Genomic DNA, 23191 nt, shown 5'->3' on the forward strand with positions numbered 1-23191 from the left:
CCAGTATGAATAGTTGTGTACTTTGTACTTTACTTTTGCCTAATGTGAACATCTCATCATTTATGACAAACACTGCAAAAGTCTTCACCCAAAGATCCTTACTTGTGGAGGATCTTTTCCAATAAAATGTCAAAGCTGAAGCTGTGTAAGGGTTTACTCTTTGTACCCATCCCTCGTTTACACTTTGTTTTTTCAGAAAAATAACTTTATTTTGTCCTAAAACAGGCTTTTTCTTAATGTATGGAACTTGATATATACGCTTTGTATAGAGAACTAAAAAAAGGATTTAAGATCTTAATCTTTTTTACAACTTGAATTGAAGTATTCTCTCCTAAAAGACTTTAAAAAAATAGTGTTATTTATATATATATATATATATATATATATATATATATATATATATATATATATATATATATATATATATACATATATATATATATATAACACAAAAGAAAGAAATATAACACAAAAGAAATATATATATATATATATATATATATATATATATATATATGTATATATATATGTATAAATAAATGTGTGAGTGTGTACTGAATGTGTTTTCAGCGTTCAGCCTGTACTACGTCCACTGTTGTTGTGCATAAGTATGTTTGGAGGAGTGGAGTTTAGTTGAAAGCCATTTATTTGTGCTTTGTTTGAGAAATATTCCATCTTTGCATCTTCAGGGATACTATTGGACTTTCTTTGAGATTAAAAGAAGAGGCTCCATTACACTAAAGAGTAAGTTCAACAATGTTTAATGTGGCACTGAATCAACTATTATTGTACAGCGATAACAACTTGCTACACATCCGAACCAACGAATGGTCTTCAAGGTCGGTCACTTTATTTCCGTGCGTTGTCGTAGTTGAACTCGAACCAGTCGCAAGTCATTTTGACAGCTGGAAGGAAAGAAAAAACTAATATTGTACCATGTGGAGGATGTATGCAAATATATATTCAAAGCTTACATTTGTATAAACTTCAACAAAAAAGCCATTTCAATTTCTTCTGCTGTCTGTATGCAATCAGGTATGCAGAACTATTAACTTACATTATAAAAAGTATTGTAGGGTTGATTTTTAAAAATAATCATCAGTAATGTGGATATAGCTAAGTGAATAAAGAGAAATAATGGAACAGTCTGTTAAGTTAAACTTTGTTTGTAATACAGCCTTTAAAACCAGGAAAAGATGATCAAATTAAAATACCCCAAATTTGAGATGATATTAAGTCTCGTATTACGATGCCAATATAATACTGATACGTTCCCGGCCCTCAAAGTTGTCACGTTGAAATGAAGTGCTAAATCAACAGCAGCACTGTCCTCCTCCATCGTGAAGCAGTAAAGTGAGGTCAGACCTTCTTCGAGGGGTGTAAAGGAGATGGCGGGGAGGTAGCGCCTCAGCTTGGCATTGCTGGCTGTCTTCTTTATCTGGCCGTCTGACATTGAGGTGTCAAACTGATGTTGAGGGTCAAGGAGAGATTTTATCTGTGTGGGTTTTACTCTTAAAGGATCAGTGTGTAGCATTTAGGGCAGAAATGGAGTACATCATTATTGTTTTCTTAAGTGTATAATCATCTGAAAAAAACAGAGCTGGCCACCATGTTAACCCAGAGCGGCCAAACCAAACACTGGCTCTACGGATTTTGGGATGACAATCTTAGTTATCCTACACAATTGGCACCAAAGGAGCAGTTTCAGTTGGTTGCAAGAGCAAATATTGTTTAAATTGGTGCATTTGGCACATTATAGTGGTCATTGGTTATATGTCCAATTACATGTTCAGCTTTTAAGCATAGCAACTCCTCATAGAGCTTTTATACAGTTCGGAGAGTCTTTAATGTTGAGCTACAGCACGTTCATCATAGGTTCACCTCAGAAGTAATATGATCAATATGATAAACTGGTGCACCAATTTAAAGACCTGGTGGGGTCTTTAAATGTTGAAAGGATACATGTAGTTTGCCTTTGAAGTCCAGAGCCTTTGCAATCATGTCCACGGCCTCTTTGATTGACACTTCATCCTCCTCGTCCACTGACAAGAAATCCACAGTGAAAAGTGAATGAATGAACTGTACCCACCTCTATGTTTTAAAGCTTTGACTTACTCACATCTTCTTTGGCATACCACACATTTAACCAATAGAACACAATGTGTCGGCCCTTTCCTTTGATATACTTTACTTGTATATTACTTATGGTGTTCAATACATGGTTAACTTATCCAACCTAAATGTTTGGGTATTTTGTGTTTTCTTTAATATAGCCAGATTAATCGGCATGGATTCTGCTCCTTCTGATTTACTTTCTGAAAACCATTCCCTCTGTGTGATTATGAATCTCCTCGGGGGTTCGGGGTTATCATTTTTTGTTGTTCTGTTTGGCCTCTTTAAAATTTCTGGGTCGTTCTTTAGAGTCCCTGTTAATGTTTAACCCTCGCGTCAATAGTTCCTCGGATAACGGGCTGACCTCCGTTACATTTTTCTCGTTTTGTTTGGAATTTTACAGATTTGTGTAATGATTGCCTACAGCATGGAGCAGTTAGCGCGCTATCATTTCACGCACTTTTACCTTTGATTATAAATCGGTTAGGTGTCACCCCGTATCCAACACTCATATTTCTTGGTGAAGTGAAGCTTCTACTCCTCATAGACTTTCATAGGTCGTGCTTTATGGTCCTTTAATGTTTAACTCGGTTTGTAATGTTACTCAAGCCCCACGTTCAATACATCCAAATACAGCAGTTTTCTTCTTTAAAACCAGCTATGATTCACATTTGAGTTGTATATAGCAATCGCTCATCCTTCCACCCCTAAGGGAGGATGGGTTTTAAATTAAAAAGCCACCCAAAAGGGAATTATAATGCTCACTAAGCAGGAGCACAGTACTACTCACCAGAGAGGATAATGGGGTCAATTTCTTCGTATTCTCTCAGGACCCAAATGATTAGACGTCCCAAATCCTGACAGTAAACACAGACAATGTGGACTATGCGACATGAAAGTATGTTATCATACTTATTTATCTTATTACAGTCAGAGATACGTTTGGCCAATATAGATACAGGAAACAATTAAATTGTCATTAAAGCGCATCCCTATACAGTGAAATCTATGGGCAACATAAACTAAGATTCGTACCAGAGAGTAGATGAACTGCCTTCTGGGAGCTCCAGAGCCGCATACACTCAGTGGAGTTCCTTCCTCTGTGAGAGAGACATGAAAAAATACTCTTTTACCTCTTTTTTTGTTATGTTTCGTTCGATAATCGCAGTCCGTGTTTATGTATGAAAATGGATTAGTGCAATCACTTTTGGCCTGGTATGTCTTGTTAATAAGTGCTGACAGCACATGACCATTTTCTCTGTTGAAGTTGTCATAGGGTCCAAAAACGTTGGTTGGGATGACTGCTGTGTAGCGATGACCGTACTGCTGAAAGTATGCCCTGGCGACACACAGAGACACAATCAGTGAGACAATCAGTCATGCTGTACCCCTGACAAACACTTCTGCTCACACCCATGTTTGCTTTTCCCATGTTGAGCTCTGACAGAAAATCTCCCTCTTTCAGCTTTCCACCCCAACCGTAAACGTCATTAATTAAAGTGTCATTGTACCAAAAGTCTTCCCTCCTAGAGCCCATTGTGCTCTGTGACATTCACAAAGTCAACTGGGTCAGTGCAATTAGATCACGTATCGCTGTTTTCAAATTCACAGAGCTCTTGTTGGTTTCCAGACATGAAGAGCAACAAAAGCTCCACTGTGAAATGTAATAGTGGTCCAGACTTACATTATTGAGTCAAAAATGTAATTTCTTACTAGTTTTTACCAAGTAACATTTATTTGCAGGTTAAAAATAACTAATTTACTAATTGTTTTGAGTAAAACTAACTTGATACACTCTAGTAACAAATAACGGCTGGTGTCTGGGCATGTGCAGAAGCCAACATTCAGTCAGGCAATTGGTTTGCAAGCTTTTTTTTTTAAGTAAGGTTAACTATTGGTATTTTACAGTGTACAAAAGACAAACTATAAATTACTTTCCTGTTTCACATGTTCTGATTTTTTTTCCTGAATGTGATGTACAGTAGATACGTGACATGTACACTGCACCTTTGTTTGCTGGGTAAGCTGTTTTTCTTACCTGTTCTGAACATCAATCATTCTTTTGGCATGCGAGTATCCAAAATTGGAGTCATGAGGTGGTCCGCTGTGTATCTGTGAGAGTCGGGCATTACGGAAAACATTAAGTTAAATCAATGAACTTGGCCAAAGTAAGAATAGGCACATTTCATTTCATGACTCTGTAACAACACACACACACACACACACACACACACACACACACACACACACACACACACACACACACACACACACACACACACACATACACACACACACACACACATCCATAGAATTGCAAATCCACCTAATATACCAACAAATCCCCCTGTATTTTGTATTTTATGTTTGTCACTTAAATAAGTTATATTAACATTAAACAAATACAAAAATAAGGATTGTCGGACAATAATAAATTAAAAATTAAAAGAAATAATAAAAACACCCCAGACACCTCTTCATTTATTTTTTTAACATGTATATTTGCGTGCACAGCCCTGCATATATACCTGGGCAGATATATGTGGGCTCTTCCTGTTTTGCAGGATAAGTCTTGCTGCCACCGTGGAACCTGTCAATAACCGTCTAATCTCTGCTTTTGAAAAGCCTGATGGCCCAAACTATGTGTCCCCTTATCAGTGTTGGAATGTAACAAAGCATTTTTACTTCGTTACTGTACTTAAGTAAAGTACATATACTTTAAAATGTACTTAAGTAAAAATAATAGTGCATACTTTTTACTTTTACGCCGTTACATTTTGCAGCTATTATCTATACTTTTACTCCACTACATTTGTACAATACGTGTCGTTATTCGTTACATTTTATGAACACAGTTTCGCCAAAATGTTGCCGACACAAAAGTATGGATTGCGTTGCTGTTTTGGAAGTTTAGACCAATCTGGTTTAGACCAATCAGCTCCAACAACAGCAGAGTGTGCATTTGGCAGCAGCACTGGCAGTAGCCTTGCCTGTTTTGCTTAAACATTCGACAGACAGCCTGAGTAACAAACAACTTTTCAACATGGATCCAGAGTCAGCCTCAACTGAGCCCTCGGATATGAGCCACCCTTGGCCCTATTTAAAAAACATGTTCGATTTCAAAAGCCCCAAGAACGACTCGTAGAGGTTTCAATGCCTTTCCTGTCTACCTCAAAAAAAGGCGCTGCTAGCTTTGCAGATAATCCCTGGTAGGCAACTTGTCATCTGCAGAATTGTAAGATACAGTGTGAAAAGTATTTCAGAGGGTAAGCACAATAAGTACGCCAACCTTTCCAATAAACAAATGTTGTTGCTTATAATTATTATACTGACTTCTGTAGAAGCATAAGTATTACCGGCAGTAGCTATATCTGCATTCTTTATGAAAAATGGTACAGCCCAGAACATTGAGAGACAACCCATTGCATGAGTACTTTTACTTTCAATACTTAAAGTAAATTTAAAAGTAAGTACTTTTTACTTTTACTTTAGTAGGATTGTTGATTGTTGTACTTTTGCATTTATTTTCCTGGGTACTTTTACTTAAGTACTAAACTTCAGTATTTCCTCCAGCACTGCCCCTTATAAACAAAAACTATGGGGATTCTGGCCGTTCAAGCCTTTACGTTTAAGGTTTAGAGGGCCTACAATTAGTAAACACAAGAAAAAAAGAGCTTACCATGGACTCATTGATGGGGTATGTGGTCTTGTCAGGGAAGATACAACTGGACAAGCAAGACACGACCTTGGTCACACCCATCTCGTGGGCAGTTTGTAGTACATTGTCATTAATTTTGATGTTCTCCCTCTGTGAAAGTGTCAAACTGTCACTGACAATGTTTATATTTTTAAGAGACACCATGTTTACAGTACAAATCAATAAATAATTCCTACAATACTGCAGCTATAGTGAATCATTCATTATCTCACCAAAAAGTGCAGGTTCTTCTTCATGTGTAGATAGAGTCCTCCGACTTTTGCAGCCAGATGGATGACATGAGTGGGACGATACTTCTCGAACACGGCCCTGGTCTGCCCAACATCTCTGTTTGTGTTTTAAAACCACATTTATTTACAATTACAAAATCCCACAGGTTTGAAAAAAGGATGTTGTAACCTATGGGTGCTTGTTTGACTTCTTGTATTCTAGTATAAGTGTCGTAACGCATACATTATAAACAAATTTGTTCCAGGTATAGTTGGGGAGAAGAGAAGAATTTAAGCAACTTACAAAAGATCAGCATCCTGAGAAGAGAGGAAGATCCATTCTTCTCCTTCCTGTTTCCCACCTTCCTGCTGCACCACATGCTCAACGGCTTTGCCTACCAGCCCAGATCCACCGGTCACCAGGACACGCATTGGTCCCACTTCGATATCTGACCCCATCTTCTATCAGTGTGCTGGCTCTTCTAATTGACAATCACAGAAAAAACGCTAATAAAAGCAGGTGAACCAAATTCTTACACAAACTGAGCAACAAGAAGAAAAAAAACATTACCTTTTCACTGAGGGACAAAAGAGACTCAAATTATTTAAACTAAAATCTGTGCACATTTTTTCCTTTTTTCACTCAAACTAGCACTCTCGGCAGAGGAAATACAGGTAACATAGAAGTCCTTACCAACTTGTTAGAGTGAAGCAAGAGTGGACATCAGAGGAGAATGTCGGCCTACCCTTGCCTAGCCTACAGTCCTGTTGAACAAGTTCATCAATCTTTAGTATGCCATGCCACTTTATCTTAGAAAAAGGAAATAATTGGAGACTCCTCCTACAACATGCAACACCTTTCAATTCATGAAGATAAGCTGCTGCCATCTGCTGACCAAAATGTATTTATAAACACACATGTATATGTATGTATCTGTGTGTGTGTGTGTATATATATATATATATATATATATGTGTGGGGGGGGGGGGGCGGGGGCGGGGGGTTGTGGTTGTGTGGGTTTGTATGGGACTGTTTTCCATCTGATAAATGGACATACAGTAATCTGTGTTTCCTATTTATTTCCTATGGCGGTCCCCTTTGACCGGGAACACCGTGAGTGTTACAAAGTTGATTAAACCACAAAAAGTCAATGAAAGTGGTCGTCAACAATTTTATATGTTCAAATGCCTAGTGTGGAGGACATCATAAGACCTTGAGGCAATCAGGTGTAAAACACAATATTGGGGACAAAATCGAGCGTGCCTTAGCATTGACCGATGAATAGCAGAATCGGTTTGAAATGTAAATTAATACCATGTGAACTGAACTTTGTCAAGCAGCTTTAAATGTATGTTTCAGCGCGCTTGGAGTGGGAAAGAAAAATGAAAAGAGCTCGTCTTCCTGTACAGAATAGGTTGAAGGAATCCAAGTTTACATTAATTTTATTCTTAATCAAATAATCCTTCCTGCTGTTTAATGTTGAACGAACAAACCATTAAACAAAACAGTGAGTGGTTATTCAAATGATGTTCAAATGACAGCCAAGATGGCACAGTTGTTTTGTAGAAACCCTCTGTCAATTTAAATCTGCCATGGCAAAGTTTTAAAGATGTTCCGGTGAAGAAAGTCTGATAATACTGTTGATTATGACCCCCAAAAATATGAGCACTGTGTAATGTTCATTTGAGCACAGTATGGAGAGGTTCTCAACTACCAATAAATGTCCTGGACACTTCAGCACATATGTATATAAATAATACATTAATTTAAAATATCATCTGCTTAATGTCTTAATGGAGATCCTTGAAATAATCCTCTAAATCCAGGTGATGTTGCGTTCATATCCAAACTGTGTGGAAGTGGGCATTAGCTTGGGAGGTTCCGACAGATGACGGAGATGCGACGTAGCCGAGGCACTTTCTGTCCATTGAACACAGAGTCCTCGTCTCTCAGGATTTGGTGAGTGAAGTTATATCTGGCTTGGTCCCTGCATGGGTGTAAAGAGAACAGGATTAAAACACATCACTGCACAGCTTAAAGATGTAGTCAAATATCCTGCAGTGGATAATACAAATACAGTACACTGACGAAATGTGTGCAGTATATATGCTAAACCTTAGAATGTAGAGGGAAAGTCGGGGCAGCAGCAGGTCCATCCATTCGTCGGTGGCATCCTCCTTCACCAAGCGCATGATGCTGTCCGACAGGAGACTCAACCCAGCGATGGTGCTGCCACAGAACTTAGATAACAGAGAGAATGACAGTAAAGCTGATGATTATGTCCATGTTATAAACTAACATTTCCTTTTGATGCAGAGAAGAAGAACAAAGAGAAACCAACCTTGACACTGTCGATGTGTGGCTTGATGTAGCCGGTCTTGTCCAGATCCAATACGTGCACAGGGCCGAGGAGTGGACCGCCCTCAGGAAACGCTACAGATCGGACACGATTCATGACCTCCTCACACGCCGCTCCCCACCTTACCCGCTCAGTCTCTCTGTACCCGTGAATGGCCTTGAGGAGGGGGAGGGATAGCAGCACAAAGGAAGTCATTGTCACTGACATTTAGAAAATATTCATTGTGTAGGTGAGTGAGTTGCAAAACGGCTGAAATGATTTAATGCCACAGCCTGTCAGTGAAAAAATTTGCATAAAAATTTAAACTATGTAATTGTTTCAATTATGGCATGCATGAGTTTGCATGTTTGCTCAACATGATGCGACATATGCTGTTAGAAATCATTTGCTATTGTTCCCTATCCAAGCCAGTACTCTTGAAATGGGATTTTTGTTCAGGGATTTGCATGAATACGAACCCAAAACTATACCTGGAAACGGAAAAAACAAGGATTTTTTGGACAACACGTGTAGGATTTACAATGTACACGTAACCGACAGGTATCAGAGTGGGTCAGTGTGTGGGAGGCGTCGGGACAAGGCTGCAATGAGGTGAAAGTGTCCTTTAACTAGCCTGCTCGTAGAAGTGGTGAGACGTTTTAGCCGCTACAGTTACAAATTGGGCTTAATTAATCGTGAAATATGTAACAGGTGTGCGGTGCAACTCGACGCGCACTTTGTACATGTGCATACATCGCTATGTATACGTGTACAGACCGTAACTTACGTCGTCCCAGTGGTCGAATTCGTAGCGTTTCTTCTTCAAGCCTGGCTCCAGCTCTCGCAGAAGAGCCCCTTCCTCCTCCTTGGTGATAAATCCCGTCCTCACCTCTACCTGTGAACCGAGTCTCTGCACGAGCTCCCGGCTTGACCCGACGACGAGAGCCTCATCTCGGAGAGGTGACAGGCCGCTGCTGGCGCAGGAGCTTCGGCCGCGCTGCGGACCGGCGCAGACGGCTGGTTTGTGGATGTGTTTCAACACCCTGAGCAACAGTTTCATCCTATTGTCTGGAATAGTACGCGTTAAACTCGCTATACTGTCCTGTTTACCTCGAGCTGTGTTTTGGTCTCGTTGACAGAAGTCAAGCGACTACGCGGGACGCCATGTTGAAATCGCAATGCCTTATGGGGGGTGTAGTCGTCCAGCAGTTCAGCGCGTCCATCGTGACATATTTCTCTGCGAGTTGCGAGTAGGTGTATGGAAGCCCAATTCGACACAAACAAAGTCCTAGTTATGACAACAACAAAAAAAGTAACAAAAAAAATTACTATCTCATAATTTCGACTTTTTTTGTCATGACTTTATTTTTGATTTTTGTTTTGTCATCCTATTTTTTGTTTTGGTCATAATTTTGAATTCTTCTTTTTTTCTCGACTTTTTTTTCATACTTTTTTTGTGACAGAAATGGGCTTTCATAAGTAGGAGATAGACATGTTAGAAAGTGTTTCCCAAGTGTTTTTAACATTTGTTTGTTTTTTAAAATGTTGGGTTCCTCATTGGGAAAGTGACAAACGATCTCAGACATTTCTCTGATAAAACCTATTGAAGATGTATATTGTCCTCCTATATTATATGTTGTCATTGGATGTATTTACTTAGTTTGGACTTGGTTTTGTTTTGTATGTAGCTTTTACACCCGTGTTAACTTTGATAAGAAATGTAAATGAGTAATTCTCCACAATACATGAAGTCACATAAACTTATTCATTATCCCATAGTGGTAATATATCATATGATAAAGAGCCGATGTAGGCTAGAGAAGCAGATAAGAATAGATGGAAATGACACGTTTTAATTACCACCAATAACTGTGAAACATGTGTTTTGTATATTATCTTTATGAGCATGCTGCCAGGTCTGCATGCAGTGCCAGCCTAAAAAATGTAAATAAAATTTTAAAAAGATTTACGAAATGTAACCTTTTTTCTTGCTCTCTCGATCTCATAGCTTTAGGATGTGAACACAAAGCAATAAGTAGTCACATGATGAGAAGGCTCTGCAGATGATGCCGTTCTTACCTGTGACCACTCGGGGGCAGTGAAGACACATTTTTGTAAACACACTCAGGTCACTTGTGCCAACATCTGGTGACAACCTTCAAAGACAAACATTCAGAGAGAAAGTGGTGTTTCGAATGTGTCTTTTGCCCCGTGTAAATGCAGCTCGACAGAACAGTCACAAGTCCTAAGTCTTTAGCCCAGGGACTAGGGTTTAAATAAAACTCATGTCCATTTGCTGCGCGTTGTCCCCTCTCCCTCACCCTTTCGTGTAACTGTGTTATCCAACAACAAAAAAGGCAAAAAGAAAAAAGAAAAAAAAGGAGCAAATATAAACCATACATTACAGAATGACACAACACAATTGTCTTTATGTCCTTTGGCCCACAAACTCGAAGATGCTAAATCTATTTGAATGGTTGAAAAATAAATTAAGTATTAAAAAAAGAGCAAGAGAAGCGACTTCTGAGAGTAGATAAAGCGGTGACTTCATCCTCACGAGATTCCCCCAGAAAAAAAAAAACACTGGCCTATTTACTACTAAGGGCAGGTTACCGCTCTCTCTCTCTTGTCTGCTCCCTCTTTTGCTTTGTTTCCGGGCGAACACTTTGTTAGTGAACTATCAGTATGCAGGGAAAGTGGGACATCTGCTTTACCTTCCCAGGAAATCTGTGGACCTTAAAGCTGATGTTTAAATTGTGTATCAGATAGATCAGAGCTAAGAAGTGCAACTGTCAGGGAGCCAGGAGGAGATAGAGAAACAGATGGAGGAAGAAGATTCTGGTTGTGCGGTACCAGCTGCGTTACCCTACTTAGGAGTAGGTTGATCATTCTCGATGTTTAAAAATGCACTCTGCTAATTTCAGCAAGCTGAACACGTCTTATTTGCGTGTATTTACATTTTGGTCACAATATTCACACACTCGTGGATAAATGTTGTTTTGATAGCAAAACATGTAACATGGACATCCACTGCAAGGATTATTAGTGCTCCTTCTGCGAGCCTGCTGTTGGTCTCAGTCAGTGAGCATCCACAATAAAACTAACTCACCCCTCCTCCTCCTCCTCTTACATACACACACATACAAATTATGTGATGCCCATTTCATTGTTGGATGCTATGTTGCTGCCCCCAGCCTTACATTCATCCAGCCATGATGAGTGTTTTGGGTTCACATTCTCATTCCCAGTTGGTGCACTCATTTAAAGCTTCTCCGACTCACTGCGCTGTCATCGGTCAGCTCGCCCTGGAGGCATCATTATGTACATTCTGTTGAATCACGCAATTAAACTGAAAATCACTAGAAAAAAATACTTTGGTCAGTTTGGAAGGTACGTGCGTGGAGCTCGTCCGCAGTTTCTGCACAACGATAAGCGCCGAGAGGTCAGGATGTCACAGGATAATCTAAAGATCTGTATGCGTCATAAAATCATGAAAAATGAATGACACAGGGCAGAGTGGTTGTTATTGTAGCACTCTATAGGGAGAGATACCTCAACACGGATGGAGACAATATTCAACATAAAGTTGACAATTTATTACTCAGGGAAAGGAAATGAGATGAAAGAAGCTTAACCTTCCTCTTGTGTTTCTGTTAGCGTCTCTTGTGTTAGCGGGTCGATTTTGAGCCATGTCTTAAATCAGCTGTAAAATAAACTAAAAACAATTATCTATCATCTAATTTGTTTTATATTTCTTGGTGACCTTGTTAGGCTTCCTTATCCATGAACATATTGTTATATGTTTTCATATTTTTGGTGTGGGCCTCTGGGCCTTTTCTTTGTCAGGATACACCTTAATTTGAAAAAAAACTGATCGTTATTAGTACATGTCTCTTAAATATGTTTGTTTTATTTATTTTTTTCATTTTAATATTATTAACTATAGTAACATCCATGGTGTTAACGGGTCAATTTCAACTTAAAGAAAAAGGCTAAAAAGTATTTTTTTTTCAGCAATATAACTTTAATAAAAACACAAAATGAAAAGCAGAACAAGTCATAACACAAAATATAGATTTGCAAGAGAAAAGAAAACAACTAATTAAACTAATCTTATTTTTCATAACTGGGTCGAAACCGACCCAAACAACACAAAGGAAATAATTTCAAACAGAGCATTTTATAATTTAGTGAATTTTTGATTTATTTTGTTTAAATAGAGGCTCCTGACAAAGTCACAAAGCCTTGAAACAATAAACCAATTTCATATGGTTCTTTTATGCATTTAAAACCTAAAACGTGTCGGTGCCGACCCTCAGACACAAGGAAAGTTTAAAAGGAACGTCCCCAATCTTACACATCAAAGTCTGTTTCTGGGTATGTTAAGAAAGTTGGCTTTAGTGGCTCTAGAGGGAGCTATGTGGAATCTGCTCAATTGTTTCGCTTTTTTTAACTGTCCAAAGACGTAGAGACTCCTCATCTCTGTCGTCTAGTTGTGAGTCTGGCCAGTGTGTCCTACATGCTCTGCACCCTCCTCTTTGGTCTCCCTCCATGGTCATGAACTGGCTGGGTTGCCAGCTCTGCTCTATGCGTATGTGATTTATGTGCGTGCTCTATTCATTCACTATATGATCCCATTATCCGAAAAAGCTTTTTCTGGTGAAACCCCCTGTTCACAGGCTCTGCATAGTTAAAGCTTCAGTTGCGCTCAACTAAATACAGTGTGTGACCCATTTTTGCTTGAACACTTGAATCTTAAACTCAAACTTAACTTTTACTCTGGTTATGTAAAAACATATGGTATGCCAATGGCACAATAGCATTTTCGGACATACTGTAATATGTCATTGACCGATGTTAACCACGATATGTTGTGTATGATGAAGTCTTGCAGAGGTTTTCATGTAAGTTGGCATTGGGTCGGAGGACCAGGTTCAGCAGGGGCGGAGTGCTCTACATGCATCTAACCATTGAATTATTCAGCCTTATGAATCATTGAGTCACGACACTCCTTTTTAGGCCCTCGCCTCACAGCTCCAGCCTCACAGCTACCCACCATTTCAACATCCGACAGAGAACGAAGCACAACAGAGAACAGCCATAAGAAGTTTAATGACTTTCTCCATCGAGTTGTGCTGAATCATTACCCTTTTTTTTTATTTTAGAGGATGCAATCGTGACCGCCTCCTCGCAGATTTCATTCATTTTCAACTGAATGTAAAACAGCTGAAGTTGATCACATCCATACTAAATGTGCTAAATGTCTGCATACTGTAAACGCCATTGCGACGCATGAGCATTGTCATATTTTTTTATTTCATTTGTGTTACAGAGAGGATTCGTATACCCCTTCTGAAAGAGAGTGTGTGGTTTCAGTGCTCCAAAGACACTTCTGCAGAGCAAAGTCGGCTTATCTTGTTGCATTATTTTTCTCAGCCAAATATGCTATAAATACACAGATTAGCACATATCCCTATCTCTTCTATGGAGACAGTGTATGTGTTCTTGTGAGGTAACAATGTTTTATGCATGGGTGGCCTGGGAGCTGTTGCTCTTCTTATGCTGGCCGTGTGGAAGAAAAGGTTTGGACAGAAGGCTGCTGCTCCTCAAAGGCTCTGACTCTGAAGGGCAATAGATCATTTCACAGATCATCACACCCAAGTGTAAACACACACATACACAATGTACAGCAGACAGTAAAATTGGAGGACATTTTTTGTTATGAATTACAATTATTTGTTTTTCTCACTGGATTTTGAATTGTTTGTGTTTTTTTCTTCTTTTCTTTTTAAGATTTTCTTCAGAGACCTGTCCATTTTAGTTTTAACATTTTACACATTGTAACATGTGCGACGTCATTCAACTGGGAAGCAGTCATAAACTAGCAATGGATGAAAAGACAACCTATTACATACACAGACAACACCTTGTTACTTCACCTTGTTATTTTCAACCTCTCTTTTCTATTTGTGTCACTGCACGAGTGTCACCCCCGCACACCCCCATCAACCACAGTCATTTACACTGAGTGGCGGTGATGGTGTGATCATAATCGTTATACTATCCACGGTTTGAGATGTATGATACAGATGCTGATATGGCCTGTTGGGGCGCTCTCCATGGTCCACGTCCACCACGTAGGGCAGATTTGGTGATGCTGTCGACGGTAGCACTTTCTCATGCTGTCAGAGCTGTGTATTTATGCTACTTCAATGTCTATCTCTCTCTCTCTGGTTATGATGAGGACATAAGAGTTGTGCATACCCCTGCGGTGGGGTCAGTCTGGCTCTCATGAGCGGACGCAAAGCCAAATGATCTCTTTCTGACATATTGGATAAAGTTTAGTTTTAGTTTATTTTATTTTGCACAATTTAAAAAAAAATACAAAAACACAATATATATATATATATATATATATATATATATATATATATATATATATATATATATATATAACAGATATACATATATATATATTATATAGACTATTACAATGTCACATGGAGAAGATACAATGAATATGCATACGATATGACGTAATTTAAATGATTGAACTTTAAAGTGGCAATGTTATCGATTGGCGTACACTCTTGCAATGTATCTCTCCTTAATCAACATCTTGGGGAGGAGTCTTAACTCTCCCGGTCACCCTTAAATCTGTCTCCGTGTGGTAATTCCCCATTCGCAGAGGCGGCTATTTCTGGAGTCAATCAATTAGGTCACACAATAGATTAAAAGCATGTTGTCCTGCGATGTTGCGGACTACAGCCTTCCTCTGCTTAACGTAACGTGGCCCCGGTGGCTCACGGTAGTTATGAGTGATTCGTGACATTCATTGAATAGCCACTATGCCATCAGTCTCCATGACCAGAAATCCATTTATTCAGAATGAAACTGCATCCTTGGTGATTTCAATTTGAAAAGAAAGATGTTTAGAATGACAGATTTGAGCACATAACAAGTGTATTGTATAGAAATGATATCGCAAGTGAAAAAAATACTGCGGTTGTTATTATCTCTCGGCATTCCATCCACGTTGCCTTTGTTTTCCTCTGTTATGTAACTGAACATATTTGTTGTGCCTCGACTTTAGTGCAACGCATATGGTCGCACCTTGAACAGGCACCAGTGTTTTGGTGGAAAAGCCTCGAGGAGAGAAGAGGAGAGGAGGAGAAGATCCTCGACTCTGTTTCGGGAAGGGAGGGAGAAGAGAGCTCTCTTCGTCCATTAATTTCCAAATGTGTGTTGCTAAGAATAGCCTCCCCCCCCCCCCCCCCTCCACCTTCCCTAACAAACACAGGCAGACTCGCGCGCGCACTTTGACGCGCATGTACGCTACCTATTCACGCGCCCGTGTGCGCGCAGTCATTGTCAGTTTGAGTTGCAGCTGTATCTTTGCTCAAGCTGCATGATGCCAACACCCCGTCTCTCCGCCAAACACACGCGCGCATCTGGCTATAATGAGCAGTCATTAGGTCTTTATGACACATACACAAAGGTGGAAGGAAATGAGACACACAGTCAGTCACACAGTTGCCGATGCCACCTCACCGTTTACGCCAACACACTATTTAAAAAAAAAAAAAATAGTTTTGGAGTTGGGCAGCTTGAGAGGGGCAGGGCTATTATAGCCCGAATCACCTTCGAATAAACGGGCTATGTCGATGCCTCCGTCCGTGTCACACGTCTGGAAGTTGGACGAGCTGCGTGCGTCATTTGCTGCGGCTGCAGAAGCGATCAGACTCTCACTGTGGTTCACGCAAATTGAGAGGCAACGATTTTGCGCGCAGTGCGAGTTATTTAATCTCTAGGCATATACTCCGGTTTGAATTCCAAAGAAACAGCCGGTCCCCTCCCTTTGATTTTTGTCTCCATCCATTCACGGATCCATCTATCCGTCCGCCCGTCTGTCCCTCTCCTCCTCCCCTTGGGGCCGCTGGACGAAGAGAGAGGAGGCCGTGAGGAGTCATCTACCCTTCTCCAATGAGAGAGAGAGAAAGGACGCTCTGCCAGGACATTTGGGCTTAGCAGTGCGGACGAAGGCAGACTTTTCGGGGTGGGGATGGTGAGGGACTTTTTCGGCACTGCTGCATCTCGAACAGCTCAACCAAGAACATGAGAGGGTGTAAGGCGGCGGAGAAGCGGCCGTCATACCCTTGCCTTTGACGACGCCGTCCGTGTGCCCCGTTCTCAGCTTCTGGATGGCCGCGCAGGTGACGGAGAGAAGATGATGGTCGCAACGAGGGAGGATGTTATTGAATTCGTTTGAGAAAATTATTTCATCACCAGCGCTCGACAACAATGACAACGACATTTCAAAAGAAAGACGGTATTTCTCCTTTTTTTCCCTACACTCGAGATCGTGCACTCTAAAAAAAAAAGACGCATTATTAACAAATGTCCAAATGTTCCTGGTCTCAAGGCATGTCGGGAGCGCACTGGTAAAACAACTGTTAGGTGGCGGGAGCCACATTTTTGACACACACTGTGCCAAACATTGCGGATTTTTCTAAATAAATAAATAATAGTAGATTTCCCCCCTTTCAATGCCTTTTAAGTCAAGTTTGAACGCCACTGACGGGCATCGCTAAAGGCTCATCATTATTTCCAGCTTTATTTTCGACAGTCTGATTTATTAAGGCCTGTGTGACGTTAAAGGCGTTTAGATAGTCAATATACACTGTCATAAGAGTTCATAAATACATGTCCCTGAGAGGTGCAGGCTGTGGTGCGCTCTGATGCAGGCATGGACCATGGAGAACATGAAACATTCATGTTGACGCGCTACAGTCTCCCCATGATTTCATGTTGGGGAAGAATCCTGCTTTATACGGACATAAGAACCAACTAAGACGGAGACACCCTACAGTGCAAGCAGCCAGCCAGCCGACCACACATTGTATTTCCTCACACCCACAATCGGCTGTTGGCAGAGACGCACAGAGAAGAAGACAGTGGGCTACATGGGCGTCCTCGTCTGCTAAAAACCAACATATAACTGCTCGCTGGGTGCAGGTGTTCAGCCTAAGCTCACAAGACAACCCGTTGTGCATATGAGACGTTCTGATCCAGATGGGATGTAATGTTGTGTGGCTGCACAGCTGAGCATTGGTCTCCTTCTCCGCTGCTTCGTGAAGATTGGCTTTCGGTGTCCAGAGAATGGCGCGGTTCGGAGATGAGGTGCCGGCAAGGTATGGCGGTGGGCCCGGCGGAGGGGGCCCGGGCGGCCGGGGTGGGAGCAGACAAGGAGGACCCCACGGACACGGTCACGGACACGGGCATGGCCACGGCCATGGACACGGTCCACCCGGAGGGCCCGGTACCCAGAGAATGTACAAGCAGTCTATGGCGCAGAGAGCCCGGACCATGGCCCTCTATAACCCCATCCCCGTGCGCCAGAACTGTTTCACTGTCAACCGCTCGCTGTTCATCTTCAGTGAGGATAACTTCGTCAGAAAATACGCCAAAAAGATCACCGAATGGCCATATCCTTTACCTTGTCATTGTGTAGTGAGTGGAAGCTGCTAAATACGATAGGCCCTGCCCGAGGATCAGGTAGGCCTAATGTGCAGATATGAATGGTTGAATGGTTCACATGTCTTCTCATTCCACGACATGAAGGCTTGACGTTATACTAACACAAGGGGAGCAAGCAGATGCAGCTGTGTAAGTCCACGTGAGGTATGTTGTTGAAGGTGACGGAAGCAATGCTCGACATGTAATTTATAGTTAATTAAGAGGAGAGGGCATGGACCAGCGACCTCCTTTATGGGGTTGTTCATCACCATCAATCACATTTGTTAGTAATTCCATGTCACTGTCGCGAGGGACCTGCTTGATATACGTTCCCTATGTGTGACGTGTGATGTGTGTGTTGGTGGCGGTAGTGGTTGAGAGGGGGGGGGGCTGGTTGCTGATGTCAGCATGTGCACTATAGGCCCAGCACCTCGCGCTGCTATAGAGAAACAGGAGAGAGAAGGGGGAGGGGAGGAAAGGTGGGAGAGAGCGAGAGCGAGGGAGAGATGAGAATAAGCTAATAAGTGTGTATCCTCGAAGTGCTGCACACACACAAGCTCCCATATCGGTATGATGCAGGTGTCTTTCTAGATATGGAGTGCGTGTGAAAGAGAGTTTGTGCGTGTGTGTGTGTGTGTGAGAGAGAGAGAGAGAGAGAGAGAGAGAGAGAGAGAGAGAGAGAGAGAGAGAGAGAGAGAGAGAGTGTGACTATAGTAGGCTTTTAACTTGTGCATTGACACAGTATTATTTTTTCCCATGTTAAGCATCCTCTTAATCACGCAAGCTGCAGGTGTCACTGAATGAATGTGCCACCATTTCAAACAGTGTGTGCGAGTGTGTGTGTGAGTGTCTGTCTGTGTGTGCGTGTGTGTACAACAACAACAACAACAGCCACTAAGTGTGATGCAGTGTTACATTTCCAGCAATTCCATCTTTCATGAAACCAGCACATATTGCACCATTCAGGGGAGTAATAGCAAGTGATTTGAGCATTTTCATTTGCAGGAATGGTGTATGTGAGTGTGAATACAGCACATGTGGAACTAAGTTTCGGAGTGTTAATGACAAGAGGGGAAATTGGAGTAATGATTGTATTGATCCATGCTGATGCTTGAGCCGTGACATACACTAATTGGGCTGCTCTAGTGAAATGCAGGAGCTACTTATAGGGCCTCTGAATCATGTCTATTCACCATCTAAATGACAGACGTGTGTGTTAGTGAGAGAACGAGCGTGAGAGTGTGCAGGAAATGTGATGTTGTATATTCATAGGTTTCCTTTCCAAAATACCATTACAGCGATTTAATGACTCTAAAACTCTCAGATTCCCATGCAGGTTTGAAGTAGTACACTCAGTTTGAATGAAACTAGTCATTAGTACAATGTTTTTAAATGGTGGATTTCTTCCTTTTGAACAACGCGTTTTGGAGTCGGGGTGTCATTTTGGTTATTAGTGGAGATGTATGACTTGCTTACGTATATAAGCAATAGCAGTAGTTTCCATTTCAGGGGAAATGCAGACCTCTTGTGATGTACTGATAGAAAAGAAGAAGAAAGAAAGAAATCTAAAACTGACTACTGGCTAAGAGAAAAACAGTTGTTGCATTGATTTCAACGTTGACGGTGATAATAATAAAATGGAGAAAGAATAAAAATTGGCAGGAGTCTCTTGGTTAATATAACATGTAAGGCAGTTGGGAACGCACAGGACACTAAAGTGTGTCTTTATATTGCTTTTAAAAGTGGCTAAAGCTGTTCCTAGTTGGGTTAAAGTTGAAACAACTTTCCTGTGACTGGTAAGTTGCGATAGATCTTTTTTAAAGAGGACATTTTGACACGTCACAGCAGGACAAGTAAATGTGTAAATAATGAAATTAAAGATGGCTGAATTCTGCTGCTTCAGTTCCCGGGTCTTGTTAATGTACGGGATTGCTTCCTGTCACATTGTTATGGCTCACTGCAACACATGATGCTGTTAATGTTATTAGTAACACCTGCTTTTCCGACTCTGTCCTCTGCTGTGGAAAAAAAGCGTATGTCTCACTACACAAACTGTCATATAGATGATCCCAGATAGATTTTAAAGTCTTTAAGTTCACACTCTTTTATTCTCATTACAAAAAACAGTTTTTCCTCTCTTTCTAACAGCCATAAATGGAAATGTAGCATCTTCTTTGAGTGAAGAATGATTGCAAACATTAACAGAAGTAGTACAACGTGTGTTGTATTGTGCGAAGCCGTGATATGAACGTGTTAAGAGGCGTTATTCTGGATCACATTCTCAGGTTAATTTAATCTTTGATGAGATTTAGAAGTTGAACTGTGAGTATGAAATAGTTTATTTGCAGATTGCATAAGATTGTTTGCTCACATTGTATGACTTAAAAACAGAAGAGGTTGCAATTTATTTTAGGAATATTCATCATTTCTGCTCTGCTGACATTAGTGAGTCTGGTTGGTTTCATAGACGCTCATCACTAGTCTCTGATGCTCTAAAAAGCAGCTGCTGAGGAGGGTTTCATATCATCGATATGTATCTATTTGTGATATTTCAGATCTTCCAGGCACACAGTATCGGTGTTTGATAAAATAACAAGAACGCTAGTACGACAAAATGTAATACAACACAATAGCTCTGCAATAACTCTTTGGGAATCTTATAATGTTCAATATTTGCTGAGACTGCATCACGGTGTTGATTCAATTCATCAGTCAGTTCTGAAGTTGTGCTTTGTGGTGTTGGTATTCATTGAATTGTCATATATGTGAGGTGTAGCTATACAGCATTTCATCCCCCTCACTCGGGAATACTTTCACGTCATACTGTTAGAGTAAGTTTGAAAAAAAGATGACGTCATTGTGAGGCTTAATGTGGGAAAACTAACCAAGCTGAGGCTTGAAGGAACACAATGGGTTTCATAATGAAATGCTATTTAAAGATTTTCATAACCTCCTTCAATCAATATTCATATAACCCACGGAGTCTTTTGAAAGTATTTCCAGTAAATGTCTCCAGTTAAGGTCCTCAGTGCAGGAAGTGGTGGTGACAAGGCCCTTATCACTCATAAGGTCATCTCAGGTAACCCCAGGCCCACTGAGGAAGCTGTGGTTTCAAAGTGTTTATCAGTTTACATCCTCTCACGCAACGTCTTCCAACGGTATTTCTAGAACCTTTGGATCCAAATAATTGACAGAAAATTGATATTTGATCGAGTGAAGACCAACTTCAATTGATTGTCATTGGCAATGTTAATTCCAAACGTAATCTAAATATGTTATACATTTTTAACACGTGGTGTTTTAAATACATCATGTGTGATGCAGCTGTGTAACTATACCATAGCATTATAATAATGATAATAATCATAATATTGATAAGAAGTAGAAGAACAATGATGCTCCGAGTAGCACCCTATTCCAGTTAACATATCCTCACTGCATTTGAACCTCCATCCTTTTGTCAAGAAGGCTTTCTTTCCGGATCATACCACACTACCAATCCCCCCACCACAGATACTGCACCACCCCAAATAAAAGATGTGTTCTTTATTTAAAGAAGTTTTTCGTGTTAATATAGTATTCAACATTTCTCCTTCACTGACCGTTCGATGGTTAACGTTAAAGTACATATTCTTGCATGACACATTGAAGAAATGGGTTTAGAAATATTGTAGGTAGTTCATTCCAATAAACCAGATGCATGTAGAGTAAACTGGGATCTGGCTTTTTGATTCACCAGATGTATGCGTCTCACTGGATTCACACACTATTCAGAGGAATTATGACCTGCAGCTTTATTTAGTTGTGAACTGACTGGACCCATGGGAGCACCATATAAATAACTGTTCTCTCACATCCCCATTTAGGTACGGTAGAGGGATATTTGGTTGTTTAATTAGAATTAGCATTACAGAGTTCAGGGTGTTACTGTGCCATTTTCTTATTTGAAACAAGAGGTGGGTAAATAGTGCCTTGTTAAATAAATGAATACCAGCATTCCTCTTTCACTCTGAGTTTGACTAACATACTGATCTTTGGACACAGAGCATCATGTTCAGACACAGGCCAAACTCAGAATTTAAATTTTTGTGTAGGATCAGTGCATTAGCCTACTAAACAGGAAGGCCGACTTCAACACATTTCATTAACATAAATAATTCCATGCAATCATTACATCTTCAAATGTTTTCCTTTCCATATCTTTGTTGGAAAATGTATTTTGTGGAAACATAAAGATTCACTTCTCCACGTAATGGGCTGCACGCTATCCACCCCCCTTACTGTTGTTATTAGATACTCAATGGTTGAATACTACATCACATCTTATGCACCCAGCAAGCTGTGAAATGTGAACGTTAGCATGCAGAGCTACAAAAAACACTAGAGTCTGACGTCTCCATGTTAAAAAGGTAGTAACCTGGTCTGTGCAGTTTTATTTAGTGATTTACTTTTCTGATAAATAAGCAACACGTGACACAAGCCACCATTGGAGACGAGCTGAAATGTTATCCATCTCTGTGCACTGGTCTAGTGAGGAGGCAGGGCTACCTTTCTAAACTGTTTTTGTCTGTAGATGTCACTTAGAAATGAATGTTTTCTTTTTAAAATGAGGTACCAGTAAAAAACAATACACTTGCATCCATTACCAAGTACAATACCCACGCCTTTGATCAGATGGTGGACTACAGCTGTGCATGTCAAATCATTTGAGAAGAATCCAAAGGCCGAGATGCCCGTAGCTATTGCACAGGTCATCTACTGTATGAAAGTGCATCCCATACATTGTGATTGCCTCATAATGTGCACATAAATAATACAGTTGAAACTAAATAGGTCATCCTTTCGAAATGAAATCCCGCATTGCCTGACCTTTGACCCAAAATGACCGTTTGACCGTCTCACATCCATTTTAGGAGTTAATGTAAATCATGCAACTTTGAAAATGGATTTTCATGTATTCAGTTGTTTGTTTCTCTGTAGATATAGCACGGCCAATGTGCACATCTGCAGGACACTCATTTTAGAACGTGTAAGCATGAACACACAAACAAACACACATATTCAGCCCCCCATACACATCAACTACACAGACTGTATGGTGCTGTTGCCTGCGTCATCAGTATACACTTAAGTGTGTATTTATGTTCTGTAAATGGAGAGGAAGTCAATATATGTGCTGGCTATCTATAGTAACAAGCTCAATAGGAAATATAATACAAGTAATGTGCTTTATACATTACCACCCTTTCATAATCATAACATGTGATGTTAGAACATTCGTTTGAGTGCAAAATATA

The 23191-nt window shown here is 40.4% G+C and overlaps 3 protein-coding genes across 12 annotated transcripts in view; 1 reads left to right on the plus strand and 2 right to left on the minus strand.

Annotated features, from left to right (window-relative positions):
• Positions 1 to 745: 745 nt before the first annotated feature.
• Positions 746 to 6943, minus strand: LOC137786599 (GDP-L-fucose synthase-like). Of its 2 annotated transcripts, none has more exons than XM_068578584.1 (10): positions 6344 to 6943; positions 6043 to 6157; positions 5792 to 5920; positions 4151 to 4224; positions 3318 to 3451; positions 3148 to 3212; positions 2903 to 2969; positions 1963 to 2042; positions 1366 to 1465; positions 746 to 905 (listed from the first exon to the last, which is right to left on the minus strand). In XM_068578584.1, the coding sequence occupies exons 1-10, from the start codon at positions 6496 to 6498 to the stop codon at positions 850 to 852; spliced, it is 975 nt and encodes a 324-aa protein (XP_068434685.1). In that variant the 5' UTR covers positions 6499 to 6943; the 3' UTR covers positions 746 to 849. The 2 variants fall into 2 exon arrangements, with proteins under 2 accessions (XP_068434685.1, XP_068434684.1); XM_068578583.1 differs by lacking the exon at positions 746 to 905 and having other exon boundaries at positions 945 to 1465; positions 6344 to 6521; positions 6734 to 6943.
• Positions 6944 to 7464: 521 nt separating this feature from the next.
• Positions 7465 to 9610, minus strand: alkbh7 (alkB homolog 7). Its single transcript, XM_068578945.1, has 4 exons — positions 9166 to 9610; positions 8382 to 8555; positions 8156 to 8280; positions 7465 to 8027 (listed from the first exon to the last, which is right to left on the minus strand). Exons 1-4 carry the CDS (start codon positions 9436 to 9438, stop codon positions 7907 to 7909), a joined length of 693 nt encoding a protein of 230 aa, XP_068435046.1. The 5' UTR covers positions 9439 to 9610; the 3' UTR covers positions 7465 to 7906.
• A 6447-nt stretch (positions 9611 to 16057) lies between these two features.
• The window catches only part of cacna1aa (calcium channel, voltage-dependent, P/Q type, alpha 1A subunit, a), a 73231-nt gene continuing 66097 nt past the window's right edge, over positions 16058 to 23191 (plus strand). For 5 of the 9 annotated variants that reach the window (XM_068579608.1, XM_068579609.1, XM_068579611.1 and 2 more), the window contains exon 1: positions 16063 to 17862. In XM_068579608.1, the coding sequence (XP_068435709.1) occupies positions 17538 to 17862 (325 nt within the window). In that variant the 5' untranslated portion in view covers positions 16063 to 17537. Of the gene's footprint in view, positions 17863 to 23191 lie in introns of all 9 variants that reach the window. The other 4 variants (XM_068579614.1, XM_068579610.1, XM_068579616.1 and 1 more) reach the window with 2 other exon arrangements.

The sequence above is a fragment of the Clinocottus analis genome, unplaced genomic scaffold (genome assembly GCF_023055335.1).
Source record: "Clinocottus analis isolate CAN_PGR_092001 unplaced genomic scaffold, fCliAna1.0.p SCAF_16, whole genome shotgun sequence".
Classification (NCBI taxonomy): domain Eukaryota; kingdom Metazoa; phylum Chordata; class Actinopteri; order Perciformes; family Cottidae; genus Clinocottus; species Clinocottus analis.